General features: G+C 32.7%; 2 protein-coding genes across 3 annotated transcripts in view; one reads left to right on the top strand and one right to left on the bottom strand.

The window, feature by feature from the left end:
* Positions 1-24,269: 24,269 nt before the first annotated feature.
* LOC149537464 (uncharacterized) overlaps positions 24,270-27,971 on the top strand; it is a 30,505-nt gene continuing 26,803 nt past the window's right edge. The window contains exon 1 of one of the 2 annotated variants that reach the window (XM_089798894.1): positions 24,270-24,401. In XM_089798894.1, coding sequence (XP_089655020.1) covers positions 24,350-24,401 — 52 coding nt within the window. In that variant the 5' untranslated portion in view covers positions 24,270-24,349. The remainder of the gene's footprint in view (positions 24,402-27,971) is intronic. The other variant, XR_016355840.1, reaches the window with a different exon arrangement.
* The window catches only part of LOC149537463 (uncharacterized), a 35,138-nt gene continuing 32,981 nt past the window's right edge, over positions 25,815-27,971 (bottom strand). The window contains exons 4-6 of the mRNA XM_089798893.1: positions 27,504-27,570; positions 27,135-27,194; positions 25,815-27,022 (exon numbers count right to left, since the gene is read on the bottom strand). Coding sequence (XP_089655019.1) covers positions 26,553-27,022; positions 27,135-27,194; positions 27,504-27,570 — 597 coding nt within the window. The 3' untranslated portion in view covers positions 25,815-26,552. The remainder of the gene's footprint in view (positions 27,023-27,134; positions 27,195-27,503; positions 27,571-27,971) is intronic.

The following is a 27,971-nucleotide window of genomic DNA, read 5'->3' as shown; positions in this document are numbered from 1 at the left end:
TTTTTGTGCAAATCCTTTTACCACTAACTTAGCTTTAAATCTTTTCTTACCTCCATCCTCTTCTTTCAACCTGTAAAGCTCATTTCCCTGCAGGAAACTTGCATGAATCACAACTATTTTTTATCAACAAGGAGCCCATTTCGTCTACCATTGCAAACTCCCATTGAATCTTAGTATCCATTTGCACATCTTCATCATAACATTCTAGTTCACCAGCATCAGTAAGTAAAATATAATACAGAGATGGAAAAAATCTTTCTGGAGGTCTACTTAGCCTCATTGGCCATCTAACATTCACTAGTGTGTGTGGTATTTTTTGTTGTAGTTGTTGCACATCATGAGGAAGTGTTGGAAAATCATCTTTTGGAGTATCATCCAGTACTACATAATCATCTTCTTTCTTCTCATGTTGCTACAATAGATCTTTGTACAACACATTTTTATTGAATATGACATCTCTACTTCTTACAATTTTATAATTTTCAAAATCCCAATGCCTATAACCAAATTCATCAATGTCATATCCAACGAATACACATTTATTTGATTTAGCCTCCAACCTAGTTATATTTTCATAATCTATATGAGCAAATGCTTCACAAACAAAGGTCTTAAGAAAAGAATAACTCATCTTCTTACCCGTCCATGCTTCCTCTAGAATACCACAACCCAAATGAGTGGAGGGACCTCTATTAATCAAATATATAGTAGTATTGAAAGCCTCCACCCATATGTTTAAGGGTAACCCAAAATTTAACCTCATGCTCCTTGCACGCTCCATTATAGTCTTATTCATGCAATTAACCACTCCATTTTCTCATGGATTCCTTGGAAATTTTTTATGTATATGAATACCATTAATGGAGCAATAATCTTCAAATTTATGACTAAAATACTCACCACCATTATCAGATCTAAGATATTTTAATTTCTTACCAGTCTCATTTTCAACCAAGCATTTCCATTTCTTAAAAGATTGAAATACATTAGATTTATGTCTAAGAAAATAAATCCATACCTTTCTAGTTGAATCATCAATAAATGTAACATAATAATGAGAGCCACCAAGGGAAGATACCTAAGCTGGTCCCCATACATTTGTATGCACAATCTCTAATCTCTCACATTTATTTTCCTTCCCAATCTTCACAAAACTCACTCTCTTTTTTTTTTTTTTTTTTTTTCCATACACACAGATGTCAAAAAAATCCATATTAACACATTTCAGACCTAGTAAAAATTTCTTTGAATGAAGTACTTTCATACCTTTCTCACTCATGTGCCCAAGTCTTTGGTGTCATAGCGTTGTATCAAAATCTACAACAACTTTTTGTTCTTATTGCTCAACTGTAGCAACCATTTTTGAATATTCATTTTTCTCTTAAACAATCAAAGTAGAAGGAACAATATGACCTATACAAAGATATATAGTGCCTACTTTCACATATTTTGCTACTATAAGGGATCCTTTTGAAAGCTTGAAATTTTATAATTAAAAGTAACCACACAACCCTCATTACCAAGTTTCCCTACTGAAATTAAATTCCTACTTAGCCTTGGAATATGTCTTACCTCATGTTGACGTGAATGATTCCCATTCTACAACTTAATCTTAACTTTTCATTTTTCAACAATCTGAAAGGGTTCATTATCCCCCAAATAAACAAGCCTAAAATCCCCTTGGACATAATCAATGAAATAAACTCTATGAGGTGTAGCATGAAATGAAACACCATAATCTAAAACCCATGAATCATTAACACTTTCTAAAGATAGAAGCAAAGCATCCTCTTCAGATTTGTTACTTACCATATTTTTCTCCTTGTTTCCTTTTGGTTTATCTCCTTCATTATTCTTTCGAGTCCAAAAATATCTCTTCTTATACCCTGGTTTCTCATAGTACCAACAATCTCTTGGTCCTCTAGATTGAGACCTCTTCCCCTTCAACTTTTCTTTTGATTTTCCATGATTTCCAAAATTATTTGCTCTCTTAGTCATATAGCCTCTTCTTTGTGCATTTAAAGAACTTCCTAATGTAGATCCACTTGAGGTTTTCCTATGAGTCTCACTCAAAATAACACCGATTACATCATCATATTGTAGGGTATTAAATCTAGAGATAGAATTACTCACAACCATTACCAAGCCATTCCAACTTTCAGGCAAAGAACACAAATCAAGAGAACCCTAATTTATTCATCAAAGTTAATACCCATAGAAGATAACTTACTAGTAACAGTATTAAAACTTATTTAAATGATCCATAATAGATCAACCTTCTATTATTTTCATATTAAATAAATGCTTCATGAGAAATACCTTATTTGAAGAGGAGGGCTTTTCATATAGTGTCACTAGGATTTTCATCAACTCTTATGTTGTCTTCACTTTTGTAATGTTAAATGTCACTAATGGTGCCAAGCATAATCAAATGCTTCCAAGTTCCTTTCTATCTAAAAGATCTCAATCCTCATTTGTCATAGTTTCCTGGTTCTTGGTTTTTCCTTCCAACAGCTTCCATAAATCCTTCTAATAAAGATAGTCTTCAATTTGCATTTTCCATAATTGAAAGTTCTGCCCATTAAACTTTTCAACCTTTAGCTTACCCTCATCTATCATCACTCCCACTCAATCGTGAGACTTTCCTATAGAGAATAACTAAAAAATAATCTCACTCTTCTACCACTTGTTAGGATTAACCTCAGACAGAAACAACAATTACATGCAAATATACACAATACCAAGAAATAATAAATCACATAAAAGATAACACAAGACACCAATATTTAACGTGGTTCACCCAAATCCTCGGCTACATCCACCAAATAGCAAGTCTAATATTATTATGATCCAATGATTACAACCTAATTACAATTCATAATCCCTTACAACTCAATACAACCACAAGAAGTAATTTTTGCATCACACCTTATGGAAAAATTCCTAACCCTAAGCCCTTTTACACAAGTATTTTTTTCGCTTTAGGGTTATAGTTAATTACAATATGTTTCTACAAAATTATTGATAAAATATTAGCGATAAAATAGGACCCAAACTCCAAAGAATTATGAAGTATGTACAGTACTTGCCTAATCATTCATCACAAACTAACAGACCTAATAGTCATTTATAAATCATTCAACCAGGTGAAATTTCAAGTGAATGATCCAAAGTCCTCTAACAAGGCTCACTCCTAATAGGGTGATTGAAATTCTTTAACTAGGTCACATTTAATAGTCTGCATTGTATCCTTTAATAGGGTTGGCCTTTCATAGGGCATCACTTCAGAAGAGTGAGAATGAGTAGCATGTTACTGGTGGTTTTTTCCAAATTAGGTTTCCACATTAAATCATTATGTCAAATGATTTATTGAATCTATTATGTTTCATGCTTACATTTCTGCAACGTTGATTTGATAGTAACCTACAAGTTTAAGTGATTGTATGATCTGATGGATGCATGCATGATGAATATGTTTTATAGATATGGGTTCACTAAGCTATGAAAAATTTTATTTGTACATATGGACCTTGGATAACTGATTCACCCACCTCCCCCCCTCCAATTATTTGAAATAATTCCAACAAGGTGTGCTATGAAACTTATCACTAATTACTATAACTTGTAGAATAAGGCAAGAGTCACAACATACATCTTTGGTATGATTAAAGGTTTTCAAATTGAGATGAAGAAGAGACATAGAATTCAAAGAGAAGTGGTAGAGAAGTATAAAAAGACCATTTTATTCATGGTTAAGACACACTATACTTGCATGGAAGTAGTTGAGCTAAGGAAGAGATTCATACATCCATACAAGAAGCACTCAAAAGAAGTTTAACTATTTGAGGGAGATCATTGTGGATACATGAGATTCACAAAGAAACAATGAGACAACTCGTAAGGAATCAAATCAAGCTAATGATGAAGTAAGTAGGTTGAAGATCAATCTTAGAGATGCACAAGATTTTATCAAGAAGTTCAAAGATCAAATAAAAAATACAAGATTTAAGAGGAAAGAGTTAATTGATCAAGTCAAGAAATCATATTTAGTTGTTAAGATGAAGAAGGAGAATGAAATATTGAAGCATGAAATTTAAATCACATCATTAAAGATGAGTATGACATTAGATGAAAAAAAAAATGAAGTAGATCTAAAGACAAAGGGCACAAATCTGAAGTCACAACTTACCAAGGTAACATCTAAACCTTAGAGACTAAGTTGAAATTCATTGAACTTGAGAAATATAATAGAATTATGAAAAGATACTTGCTCAATCCAAACAACATCTAGAAAAGTCATATTAAAGGGCATATAAACTTGATGAGAAGTTAATGGCACAAAACACTAAAGGAGATATGACAGGGATTAGTTACATTGAAGAAGAATCATCTAAAGGGATCAAAAATTGCTATGTAACATAAACTTGAATTGGAACCTAATCAACTATCAGATCAGATCAACTAGACTAAATATCAAATTAAGAAACCTAGAGATTAGAGGATGTCATTCAAAGGTAAATGTTATTCATGCATAAAGTATGAACATATGAATAAGGATTGTAGAGGTAACATGAATCCAAAACCCTTTACAAAAAAAATGTTTCAATTACTTTCTTTAAGGGCACAAATCACATGAATATAAGAAGCCTAATCAGAGACCAAGTATGAGGGCAAATGAAATGACTAACATGAAAAGAATAAGAACTTTGGGAATGAGTAACATTGTGACTGATGGAGTTATGTGCTACAAATGCAAAAAAATGCTAATTCAGAGAATTAGAAGATCACTAAGGGATTGACATATACTATGATTTTTATTAGATTTATATACTTTTATGGATTGAAATTAATGCTAAAGTGATTTTAGAACAATTTAAGGGTAAATTGGAGTCGATCGTCACCATTCAAGCTAAGACATTTAGAGACTTGAAGAAGTGATTACAAGGTAAATTGAAGGAGTTTGCAAAGATTTTTTCGATGCCCTAACATGATCATTCAAAAGGTATTTAATTTATTAAAAATTGAATTTAAGATTTTAATTGTAATTAATTGTGAAGGTAGTAGTTCATGGATAAGCACATCTATGTGATATTAAGGAGAGACTTAGGTATCAATTAAAAAACACCCATTCATATCTATGGGAGATCACCTTGCAAGTGCATTTTCACAAACTCTTGAAGATGTCTTGCATGTGGAAGACATTAGGGCATATATATTACAAGTTAGATAAAATTTGAGATGAAGACATATGTTTAGACCTAGATAAGGTGTATTATGATGACAAGTATTTTAAACTAAGGTTTGAGCACTGAGGAAACATGAACATTTTGCAATTTGTTGATTATTAATTGTTTGATGAACCATAATGGATTAGAATTGTGTTAAGAATAATTCATGATGATATTTTTTTGTTAGGAAATTACTAAAGAATTAGTACACTTGATATATAAACTTGACAATGTTTGTACTGTTCCAGTAGCTATTAAGTTAGTGAAGAAGAAATTTGAGAAAAACACTGGTACTAAATGAGATAGAAGAGTATGATATTGTCTGATATTAGGAAAACTAATGTGAGATTTATTGTAAAGATTCTTGGTTACAAAATGTATTACAACACAAGACCTAATTGAGTTATTCAGACTACATATAAAATGTTCACTGCTACAAAACATTTTGTTGTGTATGAAATCATAAGGCAACATGTAATTGAGAACATAAAAATGAGAAAACACTAGCCCTTTAGGTTTGGATCATTAATAATGTACATATTCTTCCATATCATGCATAAATGCCCTAATATGACCCACACAACATGGGTAACTAACAAGTGCACTATGAAACTTATGACTAATTACTATAACTTATAGAATAAGGCAAGAATTACAACATACATCTTTGGTATGATCAAAGGTTTTTAGATTGAGATGAAGAAGACACATAGAATTTCAAGGGTAGTGGTAGAGAAGTATGCAAAGACCATTTTCTTCATGGCAAAAAAAACTATACTTTCATGGGAGTAGTTGAGCCAAGGAAGATTTCCATACATCCTATAGGTTATAAAGTGACACAGGAGATGCTAGAAGGATATCATAAATAAACCTTACATGTGTATATGTAATTAAATTTAATTTAAATAATAAGTGCATACCACAAAGGAACTCATAACACATTTTTTTAAACTAGGGAAATACTTGCCAAAGGAAAACCCTAGTGGGGATATGACCCACTAATCAAAAGTACTTTGTAAAAGGTTTTAGCCATGTTAGGAGTCTATTACAAACATATAATGTATTTAGAAGGTCTCAAACTTGTTAGGAGTTGTATTAAAAAATGGTGAGTTCACTTCTTTAATAACAATATACAACTTTACAAGTAGTATAGAGAAATACCAAAACTTTGACAATGTTGATATCTCAAATATCTGATTAGCCCTTTGTTGTCAATTGCATTTGATAATGCTCATATACCTCTTCTCTTCTCTAATAATCAAAACAAAATATTTTTAACACAAAAAAAGGTCACACATAATAATTATAACACATCATAAGAATTAAGAACTTTCCTTATAAAAAATATCTACTTTTATACCCATTTTCGTAACTCTTCAATTGGTTGACCTAAACATCAAGTAACACATTACCAAAACATAATATTAACTTCTTATAGGTAAGTTTTAACATATATTATTTCATCTTCTCATTCCTAAAGTCCTTAAATTGACAAGTCAATTTAATGCCTTAGGTAAAATACCAAAATTGTCTTGTGTACTTTATCTCTACAATAATAAAATGCTAATTGATTTTGAATCCAAAACCTGTGCCAACTATCATACTAACTTGAAATAACATAGGTGTCTAGAGTATAAAAATTCTTCTAACATATCCCAAAATTATATCTCTACAGGTGCTTCCAGTAAAACTCACTGACAAAAACAATATTCCTTTACTCTATTTTTATTGGTTATACTTAGGCAATTTCTTCATGCTAACATACCAAAACTACATATCTATCAGAAGAGTACTTATCCTTACACAATGTTTCCATTAATTAAAACATGATAGTGCTTAACCTACTTTAACTCAAATATTAAAACATAATCCCAAACAAGATCATAGGGTAAACTCTAAACCGAAATAGGGTTATATAGAGAGAGAAATATAAAGGGACGAGTTTATAGATATATATGAAGATATAGGTTCATGTAGACTATATATTATACTTCTTTATATGAAGTTTCATATTGGAATGCAGAACTCAATAAAAGACAAGAGTCTATGGACACGCTGACCTAGATAGAGCCTTCAAAAAGTAGTTTAGCTATCTAATTTGGGAGCACAAACCTTTAGAAACCTTGGCTAAGACCCAAAGACTTAGAAGTACCACTCAATTGAACTTGTCTCAGATATGATCCCAACTTGCTATCTTATGATATTGGAGCCTTGAACTCAACTAGACTAAGTTTTCTCATTTGGGTTCATTCAACTTAGTCAACAGATCAAGGGTCCATTGGCAAAACAACTAACTTGAAGAATAATACTTATTTAATTTTATTAAAAATGATAATATTTTAAACACAAAAATAACCTTAATTAATATGCTTTCCCTATTTCATTTATATCACTTAAGTAATAATCATAATAGTATTTCTTGAAAAACAATAGTTATTTGAATATTTATAGAGATAATAATACTTTAAATACAACAATAATTTCAAGGTAGTAAGGTGTCTGTCCCTAAATCCGTTATGTTGGGGGTGTAAAGAATCTCCCCCTTCATGGTCAACAATTTATCTATCTTGGGGAGGACCTAATCATATCATCAAATACTTAGGCATCCCCTTCTCTCTGTGCCCTAACCAAGGAGAGATGCAGAGTTGGGTGAAAAATAAGCTTGATAAGAAATTAAATAAATTTAAAAAGTAGTTCCTTTATCTAGTCAAAAGGGTTCAGATATGTTTAGAGCATAAAATAGATTTCAAATATGAATGAAGGATATAAGAACTAAGGTCATCACACAACCTACCTATATGTGCAAGCGTGTGATATAGAAGAGGGGAAGATAAGGAAGAGAAATCTTTTAGTCCCAATTCTAGAAGACTAGGTCTAGAGAGATTAGTGCTAACCAAGAGAACAAGGAGTAATATTGTAGACTAGGTCTAGAAGAGTAGGGGAAAGATGTCCAAACCCTTAAAGAACCTTAATGTGTGTATATTCTAGATATAGATATGCTGAAATGACTCAGGGGGAGAAGGAAATCACCTTTGAAATCTATTCTATGCTTGTTGTTCTAACAAAAATGGGATGAAATATTTAGTTCTAGGCCTGAAACCATGCAACAAACAAAACCCATTAATATTTTGACAATCTTTCATGGGAAAAGTGGTGCATCAAGAGTGCATTATGCTTTGATTTATTGTGTCCAACATTGATTCTAATTTCATGGTTTCAAAGAAAGTTGAAAAGGGTACTCTAATCTATAACTTGTTCATCAATATGGTATTTGCAACCTAAAATTAAAAAAAGATTTTTGTTATTAATAGGGGGTTTGCCTCATTCAAATGCCAATTTAGGAATTAACCTTCAATTGAAATAATTGAAGTAGCATGAATGTAAAGTAAACGTACAAATTCACCCTACAAAGTCAAATCTCTTGAATCAAATACAATGTGCTTAACTTCACCAATGGATTTGGACTGAGAAGATGAAGATGAAAGGATGTATAAGATGTGCCAAAGGATATTGAAAATATTGAATAAGATCTTGAATATAAACTCCTTCAATTTCTTGAGTTCTTAGATCCTTGATCTTCAGTGAACAAATGCTTGAATGCCTTGAATACTTGAAGAGAACTTGAGAACCTGAATGCTTGAACACTTGAGCTTGTAGATGCAATTGCTTGTTATGATTTTGGATGAGAGATAGAGAAAATAGACAATAGGGTGTGCACTCAAGTTTACAAACCATGGGGATAGTCTATGGACTCCAAAATAAGTCTTGGAATTTGAAAATCATGTTCAAATTCTGACAAAACCCTATTTCAATTTTAGGAGTAGATTCCAAGTGGAAAGGTAGATGAAAAGGAAGGACTGAGGGGAAATAGATTCAACCTCGAGCTTATCACCATGAAAATAAGATCTTTAAAGAGGATCTACTAGGTTCCATCCTGATTCCACCTATGAGAAAGAATGCAAAAGGGAAGAAGAAATGATAGAGAGGGAAATTTATGATCTCACATTAAATAGGTGCTAAACCTTCATAAAATTGGAGTACTTCCAATTTAAGATGGTACATTTATCCCTCAATTGAGTGAGAAAATGGTTTCAATCCAAACTCTTGTTAAAGTAGAGAACAAGGCATAAGATACTCTTATTAAGATCTAGGAGAGAAAGAATCAAGTCCCTAATGGATTGAGACTTTGCCAACTCCCACATTATAATGAGAGAGATATTGGTGACTGAAAAGAAAATGGTGATTATCTCATCTAGTAGAGTGCACACCCTACTATGAATCACTAAAAGAGTTGCTACAAAAGGTGGCATTGAAATAACCTAATGGGGTGGTAACCCCCTAATCAACCCATCAAAGGATGAACCCATAGGTCAATGTTCTTTGTATCATTATGGTAAGCTATAAAAAGAACGCGTTACCATATATGTGACTTTAGAAAATTATTATTTGTAGCCCATAGATGAGATTTATCATGTGTGCATGTGAAGGAAAGAGAGACCCACAATGCTCACTTCCTGGATTGAATGTGTCCATAGAGAATTAATTCTTTATGATCATGCATGATGCATAAAGGGATTCACAAGAAATATGCATTAAAAAAAAGGATGAAGCAATAGTGCATAGATTTAATGCTTACTTAGGAAGCATATCAAGCAACTAAGGCTAAAGTACCCCAAGCTAGTCTCATAATATGTATTCACTACCCCATGATTAGAATGCAAGAATGAGTATAGCATATGCCCCTACATTAAAGTCACTACTAACACTATAACATGATCAATAGATTTAATGGAGTATCAAAGGACATTTCCAATATGAGATACCCACAATAGTGTAATGTCCCTAATATTATTAAATAGTAATATTTTGTATGTGGCCGAGAATCAATATTTTTAAATCTCCCAAGGCCACTCTTTATTTTTGTTTAGTACTTGTCAGTTTATTTGCATTTTGTAATCCTTCGGGAAATTTCCCTAAAGCCCTTTATAAGGCCTTCTTGTAAATTTTTTTAGGCATACTATTTGGATTATGTTCTTTGTACCATAAATTCCTATTGGAGTACTCTATTGTTCACCATTTTGGAAGTGAAAGATCTTCCCTACTTGGCTTTCTAGTTTCAGTGGGATTCAACCCTCACCCTATTCTGTAGCCTATAATACTTTGCTTAGATTTGGCAAATTGGAGCACCATCTTTGATTGTGAGTATTAATTAGAGAATATTGGTATTCAATATCTATTCATGCTTGGCATTTACTTGATGGTGTTGTATTCTAATATTACTTGTATATGAGTTTTTATTCTCTTTCTAATATAATACCCTGCATACTCTTCCCTCCATCCACCTCTCTTTGTACTCCTCCCTCCACCCCTCTGTATTTCTTCCTCCATCCCTCTGTACTTCTTGTACTCCTTCTGCCATCTTCCATCTGCCAACTTCCATCTACCATCTTCTATCTATCATCTTCCATCCATCATCTTCCATCTACCAACTTCCATCCACCAACTTCCATCTACCATCTTCCATCTCCCAAACTTCCATCTTCCATCTGCAAACTTCCATTCACCATATTCCAACACCATCTTCCATCCTCTCAAATTCTCATACGGTATTCCATTCCTCTGTATGGGCATATCCATTCCACCCTATGTCATCCTGCTCCATCGTATAGATTAAAAATTTTCCCCTTCAAACTTGGACAAATGGTAAGGTTCGGAAAAGGAACATTAAAATAGTGGATAAATCAATGGAAATGAAAATGTAACATGCAAGAGCATAAAGGGATCTACTAACTTTGGGGTTAGTATGATCATATGATAATATATAAGTATTATATCAAGTATCACATGTCATCATCCCCCAAAGGAAGTAGAACTACAACACAATGGAAGAAATACACATAAGGGTTACAAAGAAGAGTCATTTTGGACCACCGCTATGGAGACCAAAAATAATTGGTGCTACCATATCGCACAAGAAAACAACACAAGGATACAAGCACAAAAAATAGAACATGTACACCATAACATAAAACAAAAAATATAAGAAGTAAGATACAAATAGAAGAATGCCACAACATACAATTTCTTTATCACCTTGCACCAATAGAGAAACATGGGTCGTTTAAACAAACTTGAACATACATTTAGCAAACACGATACGAGGGAAGTACGCAACAACAAGAAAACACACAAAAATGTACTATTCTAGAGCACTAACTTCAATCATGTTGCCCTACTCCCATCTCAATCAGTAGTAATAAGAGAAGCTGCATAACTCTCAAGAGGAGCTATGTCCAACATGGTAGGAACAATAGCTAAATCCAGAGGACTCTTAGGAGAGGTACTATGCTTAGGTGTAGATGTAAGTGTAAGTTGCATAGAAAGCATGTTAGGTAAATCAATCAATATCAATAATCTCATGATCATCATCTAAAGTATCCTCCTCATCTAAATTAATAGTAATAGAATCCAAACTAGGAATATGCATGTCATTAATCTCTTCAACAAACATGGGATAATGAGAATCATTCATATGAGATTTAACAAAAACTTGATGTTTCTTTTAACATTCCTTAGCATATCAGTTGTGCTTAGTTTTATTAGAAATTTTTTAAGAAGATGAAGGAGGATTAATAATTAGAGGTCCCTTACATTTCGATGGCACAACTGGATGAACAAAAAAAGTTTGAGATGTAGAAGAAGGAACCATTGTAGGGGGAACCATACTAGAAGAAGGAACCATGCTAGGATAATTAGGAGATGCAAGAGGTGGATGACCATTAGAAATACAAGAATTAGATGAAATAGGCATTGAAGTTGTAGTAAAAATACTATGAGGCTTACTTAACTCAATAATCTTTCAACATTGTTATTCTTGATATGAACAAAACATATAGTCTGGGTAAGTAGGAGGAGTAGTAGGAAGAGAAGGCCAAAATGATTGAAGAGAAACACAATGTCAAGGTCTATAAGGATGATAAATACTATGATTAATCTTCTTAATCTCATAGTCATAAGGACATTTAATGCATTGATGAATAGGAGAAGCAATAGATTGCATGAGGGTTAGCCAAGGTAAACCAAGCTTTACTTGAAACTAATCAGAAGTACAAAAGAAGAAAAAGGTGCTAGTCACCACTTTACCATAGAGCTCAATAGGAAAAGAGATGGAACCATGTGGAGGATACAAGAAACCATTACAAGTCTGAATCCAAGTATCAAATAAGCCATAGAAAACATAATGTTTCTGCTTATTAAAAAGGCATTCTTCAATGATGATGTTAACTATAGAAATAGGATAAAGAAGAAACCCATAAGAAGGATATTTAGCAATTTGAGTAGCAATATAGAGTGGACCATCTAGAGCTTTAAACTTATCAGCATCATTCAATAAGATAGTAAGGGTTCTAGTATGCTTATGTTTTAGTTTAGGTTTATTATTAGATGTAGAGTGAATATTTTCCTTAGGTGGACTTGGAGATTGAACTACATGTTCCACAACATTAACAATATTATTATTCTCTTTTCATAAGGTATTATAAGAAACATGCACTTCAGGAGGAACATAAGAAGAAGGGTGATGAACAATAGTACTTTTAGTATGTTGAGGTCAAGGACTGGTGTAGATTTGAAAATTTTGATTAGGAGGCGCCACAAATTTGTTCCTATTATCTTGACCCTCAATAGATAAAGCATTAGCATCAATAAAATCCTGAATCTTATGTTTCAAAGTATCATGTCTAGGCTAGCAATGAAATGACAAAATGATTAAGGATTGAAGTGACTTGATATAACGAGAGGAAGCGTAATCATATTTTCACTAACCAAATTAGTCATAATAGAATGTAGAGACTTAGAGAGAGGATTAAACTTATGGTTCATTTAGAAAAAAAAAGTAAGAAGTAGTGACACTCCAAGAGGTAACAACTACTTGATCATCTAATGTATTCATTGTTTTGTTGATCTTGACGTAGTTGTTAGGTTTGTAGAATTTGTTAGAATTAGGTGTGTCATCACTCTTATCAACATGCATAGGATCCGTTGGAGTGGTTCTCTCAAACCAACTCACTATTAATTGATAATGATGAAGCAATACACAAAGTTGTGAAAAAGAGGTAAAATCACTATGTAAAATCTTATCTCTAATATTTTTTAATTTATAAATTTTCAATAAACATATGTTGTATATCAATATCAGGCACATGATTAGAAATTTGAGCATGCAAATGCTTATATATACCAATAAAATCAGTCACTTTCTCCTTACGACCTTGTTTGCAGTGCATCAAACTAGTCAAAAGAATAGAAGGATGAATATTACTTTGAAATTCTTGTATGAAAGCATTAGAAAGTTTATGAAATGAATCAACAAAATGAGGCAACAAAGAGCAATACAATTGCAAAGCATTGTCATGGAAAGTGCGAGCAAACAACTTAGCTAAAATCCTATGATCATGACCATAGTCACTACATAGAACTTGGAAAGTCTTAAGATGTGTCACATGATCACCTTTATGATTGTAAGTGTCGAGGCGAGGAATATCAACTTGTAAAGGAGCAATGGTACAAATAATGTGAAAGACAAAGCACTACCCATATCACATATAAGAACATTTAACTTAGTTTAAGTGAAAGATGAAAGTTTTTATTGCAAAGAAGACACTATCTAAGCCAAACTAAGCATAGTCAAAGCTTTAAAAGGGATAAATGGAACATGTACATTTGACACAATAGGCATAGTGTATAAACTATAGATGGACCACTAGGAACCATAGTAGAAAGATTAGGATAAGTGAAAGGAACACTATTATATGAAGGTTGTGAAGTTGGAAATGAAATAGGTAGAACACTCATAGGAAAGAAGGCACAAGAAGACCATTGAGAGGATTAGATGCCTAAAAAAAAGTGGTCCTAATAGGAGGATCCTTAGTGGGAATGCTAGAGATAGATATAGAGGAAGACAAAATAGGCTCAAGAGTAGATATAGGAGGAGCCTTCCCTGCTTCAAAAGAACCTTGATTCAAGGGCTTAAAATGATTATGGACAAGGTGAGTAAGACCACATAAAAGATTAACACCATGTTCATCATTATTGTTCACTTTTTTAAGAGCATCAAAAGAAGCATTAGTTTTAGTATTGTGATTTTCTTGTAAAAGTCAATCATGCATTTTATTAATTGCAGTGGCAAGCTTATCAACTTGTTCAAGAGTAACTCTTAAAGCCTTGTCCTCATAATTATATGAGTGGGAAGATTCATGCCCCATAGAAGGCTTAGGATCATGAGAAACCATAAGGTCACTAAGGTTTTGAAGAAGAGGAGAAGAAGAATCCAGATCAAAAAGAGCCATAAGTCTATGACTTCCCCTAATGGGAATGCTATAGGTAGGACTAAAAGTAGAAAAGCTCATACACTAAACAAGGAAAGAAGACACTAAGAGATCTAACCTTATGATATGAACTTAAAATTATAGAATACAAAGCATGCAAAGATAGATAAAAGATAATGTTGAATGAAAAATTTAACACAAAATGAGAAGTGGAAATGTTGACAGTCAAGTTCACCAATAAATGTGAGGTAGGAAATGTGAATTAAGGACATAAGACCTAAATTCATCACATAAACTACCTATATGCACGAGTGTATGACATAGAAGAGGGGAAGATAAGGAAGAGAAACCTTTCAGTCACAATTCTAGATGACTAGGCCTAGAGAGATTAATGCTAGCCAAGTGAACAAGGAGCACTAATGCAGACTAAGTCCAGAAGAATAAAGGAAATATGTCCAAATCCCTCAAGCCCCTTAATGTGTGTCTATATCATAGATATAGATATGCTAAAATGACAAAGGGGGAGAAGGAACTCACCTTTGAAATATATTATATGCTCATTATTCTCATCAAAATGGGAGGAAATCTTTAGATATGGGCCATAAACACTATGATAGATGAAACCCAAAATATTTCAACGATTTTTAGGAGTGAACTAGTACATTGGGGGTGTAATGTGACCCTGATTGACTATGTCTAATGCTAATTATGATTTCACATTTTGAATAAATTTGAAAAGGGTACTCTGATCTACAACCTGTTAGTTGATCCAATATTTGCAACCTACAATAAAAAAAGGTTTGTGCCTTGGTCAAACCTAAGTTTAGGAATTAACCTTGAATTGAAATAATTGAAATAGCATGAATATAAAGTAAATGCACAAATTCACATTACAAAGTCAAATCTCTTGAATGGACTGCAATGTGCTTAACTTCACCAATGGATTTGGACCAAGAAGATGAAGATGAACGGATGTAGAAGATGTGCCAAATGATCTTTGAACAGATTGAAGAAAATCTTGAAGATAAACTCCTTCAATTGCTCAAGTGCTTGAATCCTTGATCTACAATGAATGAATTCTTGAAGAGAACTTGAGAGCTTGAATGGTTGAACAATTGATATTGTAGATGCAATTGATTATTATGATTGTGGATGAGAAATGGAGAAAATGGAAGGGTTATATAGAGATCAGAATTAACTAACTCGAGTGGGCCAATTGTCATACAAGTTAACACCCAATTATCTAAAACATAGGATCTAGAGAAGAGGGGCCACAATAGGGCCTCATCAGGGGTTCAATGCACCCTTGATTGGCCCATTAGGGGTGTGGTACTCCCCTAAATCCTTTATGAAGGGGCTTTGTGCTTGAGTTTGTAGAGTTATGATTTGCACGATTGGGAATTTTTTTGAGGCATATTTGGGAACCTTTCCTTAAGAGCACATGAAGTTTGGAGTTATTGTTTTGGAGTTAGAGCCATTTTGGTGATAGTTGGTAATGTTTTTATGATTTACTAGCAAACTTTGGAGATTATATTTGTGAGCTTCGATCCGAGGGAGTTGCTATTCACACTATTGGATTTGGATAGTGGGATAGCACATGGACCTATGTATATGTGTGTGTATTGTTATGTGGTCTTATGAGTTAGTTATGCAAGAGCATCTTGGGGCTTTAGGCAATCTTGCATCAAAAATAATAAATTTTCTCTTGTTTCTGTAGGTAACTCATGTGTTGTGTAGCCATTGATCCTTAATGAAAGAGCCTTTGTGGTCTTAGGGTCTTAAAGAGGACCTAAAATACTACCTAGAGATAAGGGGGGAAGTCTTAATTCATCCAGAGTTGGGAGATATCATTGTTTTCCTTGGGTTTCAATTTTTAACCAATTTTCACGAAATCTATGGAGTTTTTCATGTTGTGTGGTTTCGTATGATGACATGGCATCTTTCCCTCTTAAGGACATGTTATTGGGTCATGTGTGGAACTAAATATAACTTAGCATCAATTTTTATTCCTCTTTGCTATAGTTTTGGTTTACTCTTCCAAGGTTGGACTAATAATGCAATTAATTGGTTAACTAGCTGACTTGTGGCTTAGCTGGCTATATAAGGAGCTTGCGTTGATGTTGAAAGGAGGATTCCACATCATTAGTAGAGGAGTATCTGAGACAAAAAAGTTGAGAAGAGCTACCGGCTATAGTTTAGAAACAAGGAGGTTTCTTGGTGGCTTGCGAGCACAAGTTTAGATCTCATTGGAGGTTTCTACTAGATTGTTGTTATGTTACTGATATGGGCTAGCTAGGATTTGAGTTGGATTTATTTCTGTGTATATGGACACAACCTAGAAGGTCTTACAGTCGGGCATGCTGGATGTAAATCTTATGATTCTATTATGAGAGTTGGCACTATTTTGGATCTAAATCTCTGTGTTATTGTTTATATTCCACTGTGTGGTTATTTGGTGGGGGCTAGGAAATCTTCTTTGGGGATTCTCCTACCTTGCGTTGCATTAGAATAATACCAAACCTACTACTAAGAACCTCCCAATTGATTTGCCTACCATTCTCTAGGATATCACTAAAGGATATGATGACCTTGCTAACCTAGATTTTTACTGAGCAACCTTGAATGAGTGCCTAAGGTTTATCACTATGATTGAAGTTCCACCATACCAATTCTCATCATAATTCATATTGCCTCTACCAATTGGGTTATTATTGGAGATATGCATTCTAACTAATTCCCATCTCTTCCATATAACTTTAAACACATTAGATCCCCCTAACTTTAATACAAATTTGCTAGAGAAGAGATCACTTATATGCAAAACTTTTCTAGTAAGAGGCCTTCACTAGATGCCCAAATTTGATATTGTGTCTAATAAGGATCTTCCACGGTTCATCTCCTTTCATGGATTTCCTTGAAGTCTAAGATCTTTGAGTCCTAGACCTCCCAAGGATTTTTTTATATTGTGACCCATTGCCATTTAACATGGGCATTTTTTTACCATTTTTTTAGACCATAAGAAGTTTTTGAACAACTTTTGAAAGTAGTTGATTTTCTTTTGATTAAACATCCATGCAACTACACATAATAAATTGTGTATGAAGAGAGATTTTTTTGGCAAACTTGTACCCTCCTTACTAGGGAGATATACCTATTTTCATTTACTGATTTTTTTGTCAAGTTTATTTCTTAACCAACTCTATATTTCTTCAAGGTTAGGGGTGATAGCAAAGGATATTCTCAAGTATTTAACAATATGATTTGGTCCCACCCCCCCACTCCCTCCATGCAAAACTAGTTTGAGAGCACCATGTGGAGGGGTGCCAAGCCATCCCAAAATAGTAGATTTTGGTAGGGAGACCTTATTTCTTGGTTCTTGACAAAAGAGGTCAAGTTTTTCCATCATATCTTTAACATTCTCTTCTTCTAGTATTATGTTAATTGTTGTGTTGTCAACAAATTGAACATTATACATCTCATTCCTATTAGGGAGGGCTATACTTCTGAGTTTTGGAGAAATAGAGCTATCTCTTAGAACATAGTAAAACATCAATTGCAATGGCAGATAATGTTATAGTAAGGGACAATCCTGTCATATGGATTTGGTTAGGGTGAAGGCTTTAGATCTGTCACCTTTAACCTCCACACTAACATTTGCATCATTAAACATAGTTTCAACCATATGATAGAAAATTTTATTAAAAGATACTAATTGAAAGGTTCTAAATTATGCATTATTTTATCTAAATAAAATATAGTTATTTATATAACAATTTTAGTAAACTTGCTATATTTTTATATTATTTAATATATAATTTGTATAATGTACAATTATGGAACAATAATATATTATTCTAATCATAATATAATTATTACTATGATTTTACACTAGTTGAAACAAAAATAATTTTAATTTATAAATACTCTTCTTATATTCACACATTTTCATTTCATTATCTTTTATCTTCTTATATCTTGTATTGAGTATTTTTTTAAAACAAGGGTGTGTCTCCACTACCCATCCAACAACTCACTTTGAGGCAAGTGAGGCGAAACTAGTCCCACTTGAGTTACACACACACACCATTTAAACTTTGGGCAATCTTGAACTTGAGACTATAGGGGTAACCCATAACCTCAAACTCACCACTACACTAGACGAGTTGAGCTATTTGTCCTTGTATTGAGCATTTTAAACCATAGATGCAATTTTGAAGTTGAAGAACTTTAGAATTGATAGTGTAATAAACAATTTAGACAATAACTTTAAATTTACAAGATATACATGAAATATGCATTCAATATTTTATGAGTTGCATAAAAATCAGCAACAATGTATAAGGAACAATAGAACAAATAAATGAAACAAACTTTTAATTACTAGATATATATTTTATAATTTGATTCACTTATCTTGTCAAATGAACAAACATTATTTTCATTTTTGAATACCATATGAATTGGAAAAGGAAAGTTATGTCCTTAAAAGAAAGAAGTGATATGAACTAAAAATAATTTCTTATCCATATAATCCTTGAACAAAATATTAATAATTATTATCATTAATCATACCACTAGTGTCTCATTTGTAAAATTTATAAAAAGTAAATTACATTATTAAATATTAAATTTCATTTTAAAAAATTACGCATTTCAAAATAAAATAAATTAAAAATTGCTCATTATGATATAAAATAAAATTATTAGCCGATAGGCTTTCCCTTTAGAGTTAATTCCAACCAGAATTTGTCTCACACTAAAAAAAGCTCCTCGGAAAATTGTTTTCGATTGTGGTTTGTGGTTTCTGGGATGATCCTCATAATGTTGGATGTCAAAATCGCATCAAGTCTGTGTTTACTCTATCACATCATTCATTGCAGTCTTCCTCTGCATGCTATTTTGCTGCTCCTCCCCACGTTATTTCTAGTCAACATCACACTTATGATGCAGGCACTCGAACATAAACAATTTAATTTCCAACCCAAAATATCCTTTGGCAGAGGCAAATTTTCTTGAGAGAATATCTGATCAACCTGATTCCTTTGTTTATATTACCATCGATCCAGAGCATTAATTGAAACCATTTTAAAGACCAAAGAGCAGTTGTATGAAGCACTAGCAAGTTGAGTTGACTGAAGCGAGCAGCCATTGTAGTTATTTTGCTAAGACCTCCATGTTATATATCCAACGTTAAGCACACACCAATTTCACAAGGTCGTCTCCTCTACTGTGGAATTCCCAAAGCACAAGGCCTCAAGTTCAGTGGAACTCAAAAGGGTGAGCTTTTACAGACTTTTGTGCAAAGCTCAATTGAGCCTAAAGAAAGGAGAACCGGGGTTTGAATCCTTGAAGGTTAGTAATGGGGGTAGCTTAGCAGAGCTAACAAATGACATCATGGGAGAAGATGTCACAGTCTTTGAAATTAGCAATAAAGAAGTGTCATCATGGATATATTTTAGTTTTATTCTTGGTGTTGTTCTTGGAATTCTGTATGTCACCTGGATCGATCCCTCCACCGGTCATGGTGATGATTTTGTCAATGCCATTTCATCACTTTCTTCCAGTTCTGAGGTTAGACTTTGTCCATCCTAAGTTTTTTTTGGTTATGTTGTAGATGGGGTTTTCACAGTGCTTGGGATTGAAAATGGACAATATCTGGGAATTTTAAATTCTTTTCAAAACTAATAATACTTAGTTTTCATCATTGTTTTGTTTGACACTACATTACATTACATCTCTCTATATATGAATATTTTGTGACAGAATCATTTTTCTGTTATGATTTGTTGTGCTTCCGTTTGTGGAAATAATTAGCCTACAGGCTTTCCTTCTAGAGTTCACTCCAATCGGAACTTGACTCACGCTAGAAACTAACTTCCTAGAAATAGTTTTACATGGCTAATAAGTAGTTTACAGATCATATCTAAAGATGGAGAAATCTAATGTTGCGAATCTTCAGTCCCTGACCTCTTGCATCTTCTTTCATAATGGGAAAAATCATACTAAATCTTGTCCATTATTATATGTAATGAGAAAAATCTTACATAAATCTTGTCCATTATGATTTGCATCAGTAAAAAGTATGTTGTATCCAGCCAAAACAATGCACTATCCTCCTCATTGTCTTGTTTATGCCTTTAAATACAACTGTCAGAAAGAGAAGTTCTTCAAAGTAATCTAAAATAAATTTTGGAACTCCTTCACAAGCCTGATTCTTGGTGAAGAAAATTTCTACTATATTTCCTCTCAAGCTTTAGTAGATTAATGCCACAAAATGAGAAATCATAGAGAAGCCTTAACAATAAATGAAGGTCCTCACCCTGGCGAAGATTTTACAAAGCTGACCAACAAATAGAACAAGTGGGTCACGAGCTGAAACAAGGAAGTTGCTGGATTTAGCCTTGATACCTCGGGCCTTGCTTGGTATAATTATTGCATACATTTCAAATAATTCTTATGTTTTTTTTTTATACACATAGTTCCTACCACAACCCTCTATCACTACATATAGTTTGTCACTTGTATCTGTTCAACATGCATTTCTGTAGAACATTAGCATTGATATCAAATTTGTATTTCTCTATGAGAGAGATGGCACATTGTACAAAGAGATTCACAATTCTACATATTTTTCACAACTATTTTTTGTTTTTCCTCTAGCATCTATACATATGTGAGAGAAGTATTTTAACAACTATACTAAAAATCCTAAAACTCTTAGACTCTCCCCACCTTCAAACAACACCAATCTCCCCTCTCTACTCTCTCATCTTCCTCAAATTCATTAGTAAATTCTCCTTTTTTCTTCCTATCCTAAGAGGTACCCAATGCAATCAAAACAGATACAACTATAACCATGAAAGTCATCAAGTCAATAACAATACTAGTGATGGCCTTAGGGCTCAATATAAAAACTTGGATGAATGTGACTATTAATTCATGTCAATTAAATCATATAGAGCATGGAAGCAAATACTAAAGCTAAAAAAATGGATACGCAATAGGCAAGTGTAACACTTGATTCAACTCACCTCCTTGGTTCTCCACATTAGGCACATAAGAAAAAGGTGGAAACAATGATGTGGAAAGCAAACTATTTGGTAGTATTTACTAATTGCAGTAAACACACCTCCATTATCCCCTTTCCTCTTCCCCACATCCTCATATTTAATATGCATGCGTAAAGATCCACAATCTAAGAGTAATGAGCAAGCTTTGCATTCTTGAGATGTTTAGAACTAGATTTGGCTATGAAGTTGAATAAGCACATGAAACATAGCATTGAAACAAGGTAACTTAAACAATTGATTTCACAATGTATATATACCCAAAATAATATTTATGCATATCCTAGCCTATACCGCTCTATTTGTTATCTTTGCTCCCTTCATTTCTGACTGATGTTAGTGATCCCTTCTCTTAGCATCCTATATAATTGCACCCTGAAATTTTTGATCATTTGCCTGGATTTGAGACCTCCTGTGATTCTTTACCTTTAACAGACAAACAATCTGACTGAAATAAAGGATAGTGAAATTCTTGAGAAAAAAATGTGCTCTGGTTTTTATTCAAATGATTCCTATAAAATATTTTTGAGATAAGTTATCAAAGACTCACACATTCAATTCTTTTGAATCTGTATTCTGAAGACCACATTTTTCATAGGAAAATAGTGCACTCTTTCATCTCTCACAAGTGGTTTCCATTTTCTATAGACTTGTTCAATTTTTACAATCAAAAGCTTGCATTTTATGATAAGTGGTTGCATGTCTGTAGACGTGTAAATAAATTGAAAAGAATTGAAGCATATGGCAATGTATCAAATAAAATAGTCTCCAACACTGATTGCCAAATATTTATTTCTTGAAGAGATTTTAGAAAATAATAGGCATTAATGCAATTGACAGTTGCAAAGTTCAATTATTAAAATATGCATCTACAATGGACAAGTGTATGAACATCTGTTAAAGCATAATGAAACTTAAATGGTTACATTTTATATCACATTAGCTTCAAAAGCTATATATACAATATGGAATACTAACATTAGGTAGTTGTCAAATTTATTAAATAAATTTATATAATTTATATGTGATACTCTGAGTTGTTTCAATTGTATATAACTTATATGATTTGCATGTGATTCTTTAAGGGAATCAATTTTTATTCATCTTACATATTGTATATATTTATTGAACACATAGAGGCTACATACATTTTCAAACTACCCATCTTAGTATCTAGAAATTTGACTATATAAATAAATCTTTTTTATTTTAATGTAAGAAGATATCTCAAATAAAGATGAGTGAGATGATTAATTACTTCTATAAACTGCCTTAGCCTATAATCACATATAGTTTTCAACGCGATCAAAATTTTATAAGTGCTCTCTATGAGCATTGCCCTACTACCTCTTGAAGTGGTTGCTTTTATACCCATCTCAAAAGGATCCAATTTTTTAGTTTTAAAAAAAATTTAGACCATTAAAACATTCAACACAATTTAGGACATTAATTTATTTTATTCTATAAAATAGTTACCATGAAAAAATTCATTCTTTTCTATTTTCCATACAAATGAAAATGAAAGTTTATTCTTTCTTATATATAATTCTTCTTATACAAATGGAAATGATAAACAATGAAAGAAGAAACATGAAAGTGTAAATATATTTCATTTAATATAAAGAGGAATAACATAAGAATCAAACCTTTCTGGGTTGGGTTGCTAAATGGGTTGTCTATGTTTTTGTAATACAATCCTTCAAAATTTAATAAAAAATGGTTTCGATTTAGGATTTCTAAATTTGGCAATGTATGTAAATGATCTCTCATAATTTTGAAATAAGTGTAAATAGAGATTAGATAAAAGTATATAAAAGTTGATTAAGAATTTCTCTATAAATCATTCATTCCATAACTATGACGAAATACCCATATTACTTATAATTAAATATAGTTCATTCAAGAGCTTGGATAGAGGTAAAATGCTATTCCTAAATAAATATTGTGTGAACTCTAATCTACCTCTACTATATTAGCAGATATTGTTTTATTATGTGTTATGTAACAAATTTTTAAATTTTTCATCATTTTGTTGCATTACATATTTCTTGTATTTTATTGTCCACTTCTCTTTTTTGATGAAAAATGTAAAATTAAAATGCTTTTACTATGTATAATAATTTAAATCCAAAGAAATACAAAAACACATATGCTTTCTTTGCTCAAGATTGAGTTATTTACTATCTATTCTTATTCAAAAAGAAATATTACTTTTCTACTTTCTTTTAAGTATCTTTCATTTGTTTTTACATGTGTTATTTTTTAATATGTTAAAAATAATTGTAATGCTAACATTGATATATATAATATTAAAATTGTACAATGTCTTAAATTCCAAATAGTTTAGTCATGTATATATGTCTCTATTGTATATAAAAAATTATGGTAATTTGAGATCTTTCCTTTAATTTTACATCTTTTAAAAAAAAAAAAAAAACCTGTTGGCCTACCCTTGCACCTCTTTCTGGTGCAAGTGCTAGTATATCAACATAGAACATAATTGGGAATTTAATTTTCTAAATTAATTAATTTAATTTCATTCGTTCCAACCAAAATCAATAAAAGTAAGACTCTTAGTGGAATAGATTTGACGAAAGACATTCCCCCACCGCCCCGAAAAAAGGAAAAAAAAAAAAAAAACATTTAAATTAAAACTCATTTTGTCACCTCGTTATTTTACCGAAAAATCGATTATTTCTCAAATCTTAACGCTGCAACATTTTGCACGATGAACAATTTGCCGTGTGAGAGAATCTACAGGACAAAGAATAACTTCTTAGGTATGTAGTTGTTGTTCTCCACTGTTATTGTTCACTCTGAAATTTACGTTTTAATGTGCTGTGGAAACTAATTTGTTTCTGGTTTCTTGGATAGCTCTGGATTTTAATGTTTGCATTATGCAATATTACAGAATATTCTATTCATAATTAGCAGCACTGCATTCTCTAGTGGCTTTACTTCTTGATCATGGCGTCTGGCGTCTGGCGTCTGGCTTTTACTATTTTCTTGGAAAATCATGTCTTCTGTCTTTTCCAGGAAGATCTATTAATTTTTAGCAATATTGATTGTGAAGTGCCATTATTTAGTGTGCGAGAATCTAACCGGGTAAATATAATATTCAAGAGTTGCTTTTTAAAATTATCTTTATGTTTATTGTTTTAAATTAGTTCTTGCCACTTAATGTGTTGCCAACTCCAACAAATTTAACTCCCAATTCTGCCCAAACTTTAGTATAATTTATCAACTTCTTCAGATTTATCTGATTCTATCTCAGTCGTCCATCTTTCTTGTACCTGATACCCTAGTGCATTCGCATCAAATTTATTATCCAGACATTTTATTTTTGTGCTCCCTCACAGAAAAGCCAAATTTTTGCAAGACTTGAATCTATCCTTGCTTGCAGCTCAACATTTAGCATCCTTCCATAACTTGGGCTTTTTTAATGCCTAGAAAGATCTTAATCCGCATGAGGCGACAAATTTCCATGTTTTATTTTTACAGTACTCAAATCTCAATAGCTAATTTATCTGCTAAGGGATAAACATAACCCTATCTCCAACCTTGTCTCAACTGTCATTCTCATAACACATTAACATTGTTGTGAAATGCAACGATGTTGTCATGTTGCAACAAAAGATTTTATCTATTTCTCGGTGCATCATCCATCCCTATTCGGTGGTTGGACCTAGAACAAGTATCAAACTATTAGCAATGGCTCTAGTCAACTCTGTAAGAAATCATCCAGCTACGTATGCCACACCATACAAAATGATCTTTATACTCAACTACTAGCAGTTATAGTTGTATGCAGAATATTGGGAGTGCCATTGTATCTATAAATTTGGAGGATGGATAGAGATGCTATTCAACGTATAGATCTCCAGAGCAAAACACTGGAAATTTCACAAGCAACACTGCAAATGTTTCATTGATTGACTTCATTTGTGAATATTTATGTAAGACCACGACCAATCCTTATCCATAAGAAGCATTTTCTTTGATAAATAATGTTAACTTTTAGAATGAGATTCTTGCTATATTCGAAAAACAGAATGATGCACTACCTAATTAAACTTTCAGAATTTAGAGACAATAGACATCTGAACTCGATAGTCTTAAAACAAATTTTCAAAAACATTATCCTAATTACTGGAAGATAACTATTGAAAGACCTCTAAATAAGAGTTGGAGAGTTTTCATAATATGAAGATGCCAACAATTCTTTATCATTTTAGCCTCGGATACATTTTCTTAAAATGTCATGAACATGTTGGCTACCTAAAAAACCAATGGCAGGCACTAATAATTTTGAAAGGGACTTGTGAGGACCAGATGCACATTAAAGTTATCAATGTGGATGCTACTATAAATAAACAAGGCACTGAGGTTTGTTTTGCCTTTACAAAATGGAGTGAAAAGTAATATCCCTGTAACTTATAACTGTCCTGACATTAATCTTCTTCACACTCATTGACAATACATTTAAGATTGCATAAACTCAGCTTCCACTCATCTGCTTTTCCTCAGGTTCTTTAAAAAAACATATAAGTTCGATTGTTTTAAGCATCCTTGTTCCCATTTTCCAGTTTCTTAGTATCCAAATCCTTCTAAGAATGCTTGCCTGCCAACAATTTTGACCAAGATCCCTGAGCAATTGATGAATCAGAACTATCATCTAATATCCTTGTAATTTATTAGAGACAGATCAATAAAAAATCTTCCTTTTGTCCTGCTTTTGTAAAATATTACATCTGGAAACTGTATTTTGGTTCCTTTATTGTCACCAGGAATCAAGTCTGTCATGCTGTTTAAGAAATAGAATTTTCAAAATTCTCTGCTTCAAGCGTCCAAAGATTAACAATTCTCTGCATCACGTCGGCAGACACATTCTCTGCCTCAGATTAGTTAAAACTCAGTACTGGATACACATCCTATATTTGTTTATTTAAGCATTTTCTTTGGTGCAAACTGTAAGCTCCATCTTTCTTGCATTGAAATGCTGGAAGAGCAAGGATAACAATGTTTGGTGATGATCTTTCAGATTCTATTTCCTTCTGAGGTCCTTTGTCAATATTTGATCTTGCATATTCTTTCTTTTTCTGAGATTGTTGTCTGTTTGCACCAGGTGGAAGCTCCAGTTCCCTTTTTCTACAATGAGATAAATCTTCTTGTATACCTGACATTTTAGCTGAAATTTGTTCTGTTTCTTGACCATTCATGTCCTGTTCTTTCGGAGCAATTTTATTTCCCTGACGTGTTGCATATCTCTTAGAATTCTCTTCTCTACATGCTTGAAAGGAGCAATGAATTTGAGTTCCTTCCCGGGTGGTTATGCCCTTTGCAAACTTAGCTTGGCCAAACATTTCGTTCAATAAGATCTTTGATGCGCGTAGCCTTGTCCCTGTAAAATATACTTTGAACTCCATTTAGTTTTGTGATCATCCCTTTTATTATATTCTTTCAACAAAGGCACAGTTTCAGGTTCTAAAATGGTCTTTACATATGTCATTTACCTTTTGGGAAGCTGTGAATATGAGGCTGCATTTCAGACTTTAGTTTTGTCACCATAGAATCTGCAGGAACACTCATGATGTATACAACAGTTTTCATGTCAGATGGATTGTGAAAAAAACTACAATGAGATACACTTATAAGAATTGACATTTTCAGGCCCATTATTATGTGGCCAATATTTTCAATTCGCTCCACAAAGATTAACCTAATGAGAAACATTGGATTTCACCATTAAGAGATATTATGCAAAAGTCGTCATTCCAACTTTGTGTGAACCCAAACCACATGGGATAAAGCTGTTACTGCTCATGTCTAGTATTCCCAAGAAACAACAAAATGTAGTATTCAGTGGTTGGATATAGATATACCTGATGAGTGAACTGCAATAACCTGATCAGAACTACCATGTGTCAGAGATTGCACCTGCTGGTTTGCCTGGAAACAAGTAAAAGATATTGATTGTTTGCCAACACAAGAATATGGTTGATGTATAATGCTAGCACATTTATTGCTTTGACATATTTGAAATTTCAAGAATTTAATATCAAATTGTGATTTCGAATTTAAATTTTAAATACAGGAGATATCCTTTTGTTTTTATTAATGTTATCAAATTGGCCAAAGAGCATAGGTTTACCCAGGTACAATTATTCCGTAGTCGGAACCAGGTTTGATTCAACTATGGGTTTGTCTAGAGCACTATTTTTGGTGCACAGATTCATATGTAATCATTCGTATTCTTACCCAAGCGATTGCAGCTGTTGGTAACAATTTCTATCCATCTTGTTTGACTTTTGAGCATTAAAATTGCACCCTAAACCTTAAAATGACATCAT

The sequence above is a fragment of the Cupressus sempervirens genome, chromosome 9 (assembly GCF_028749045.1).
Source record: "Cupressus sempervirens isolate cs-2001-9-10 chromosome 9, ASM2874904v1, whole genome shotgun sequence".
NCBI classification, from domain to species: Eukaryota; Viridiplantae; Streptophyta; class Pinopsida; order Cupressales; family Cupressaceae; genus Cupressus; species Cupressus sempervirens.
Note: the sequence above shows the minus strand (reverse complement) of the source record. Positions and strands in the feature narration are given on the sequence as shown.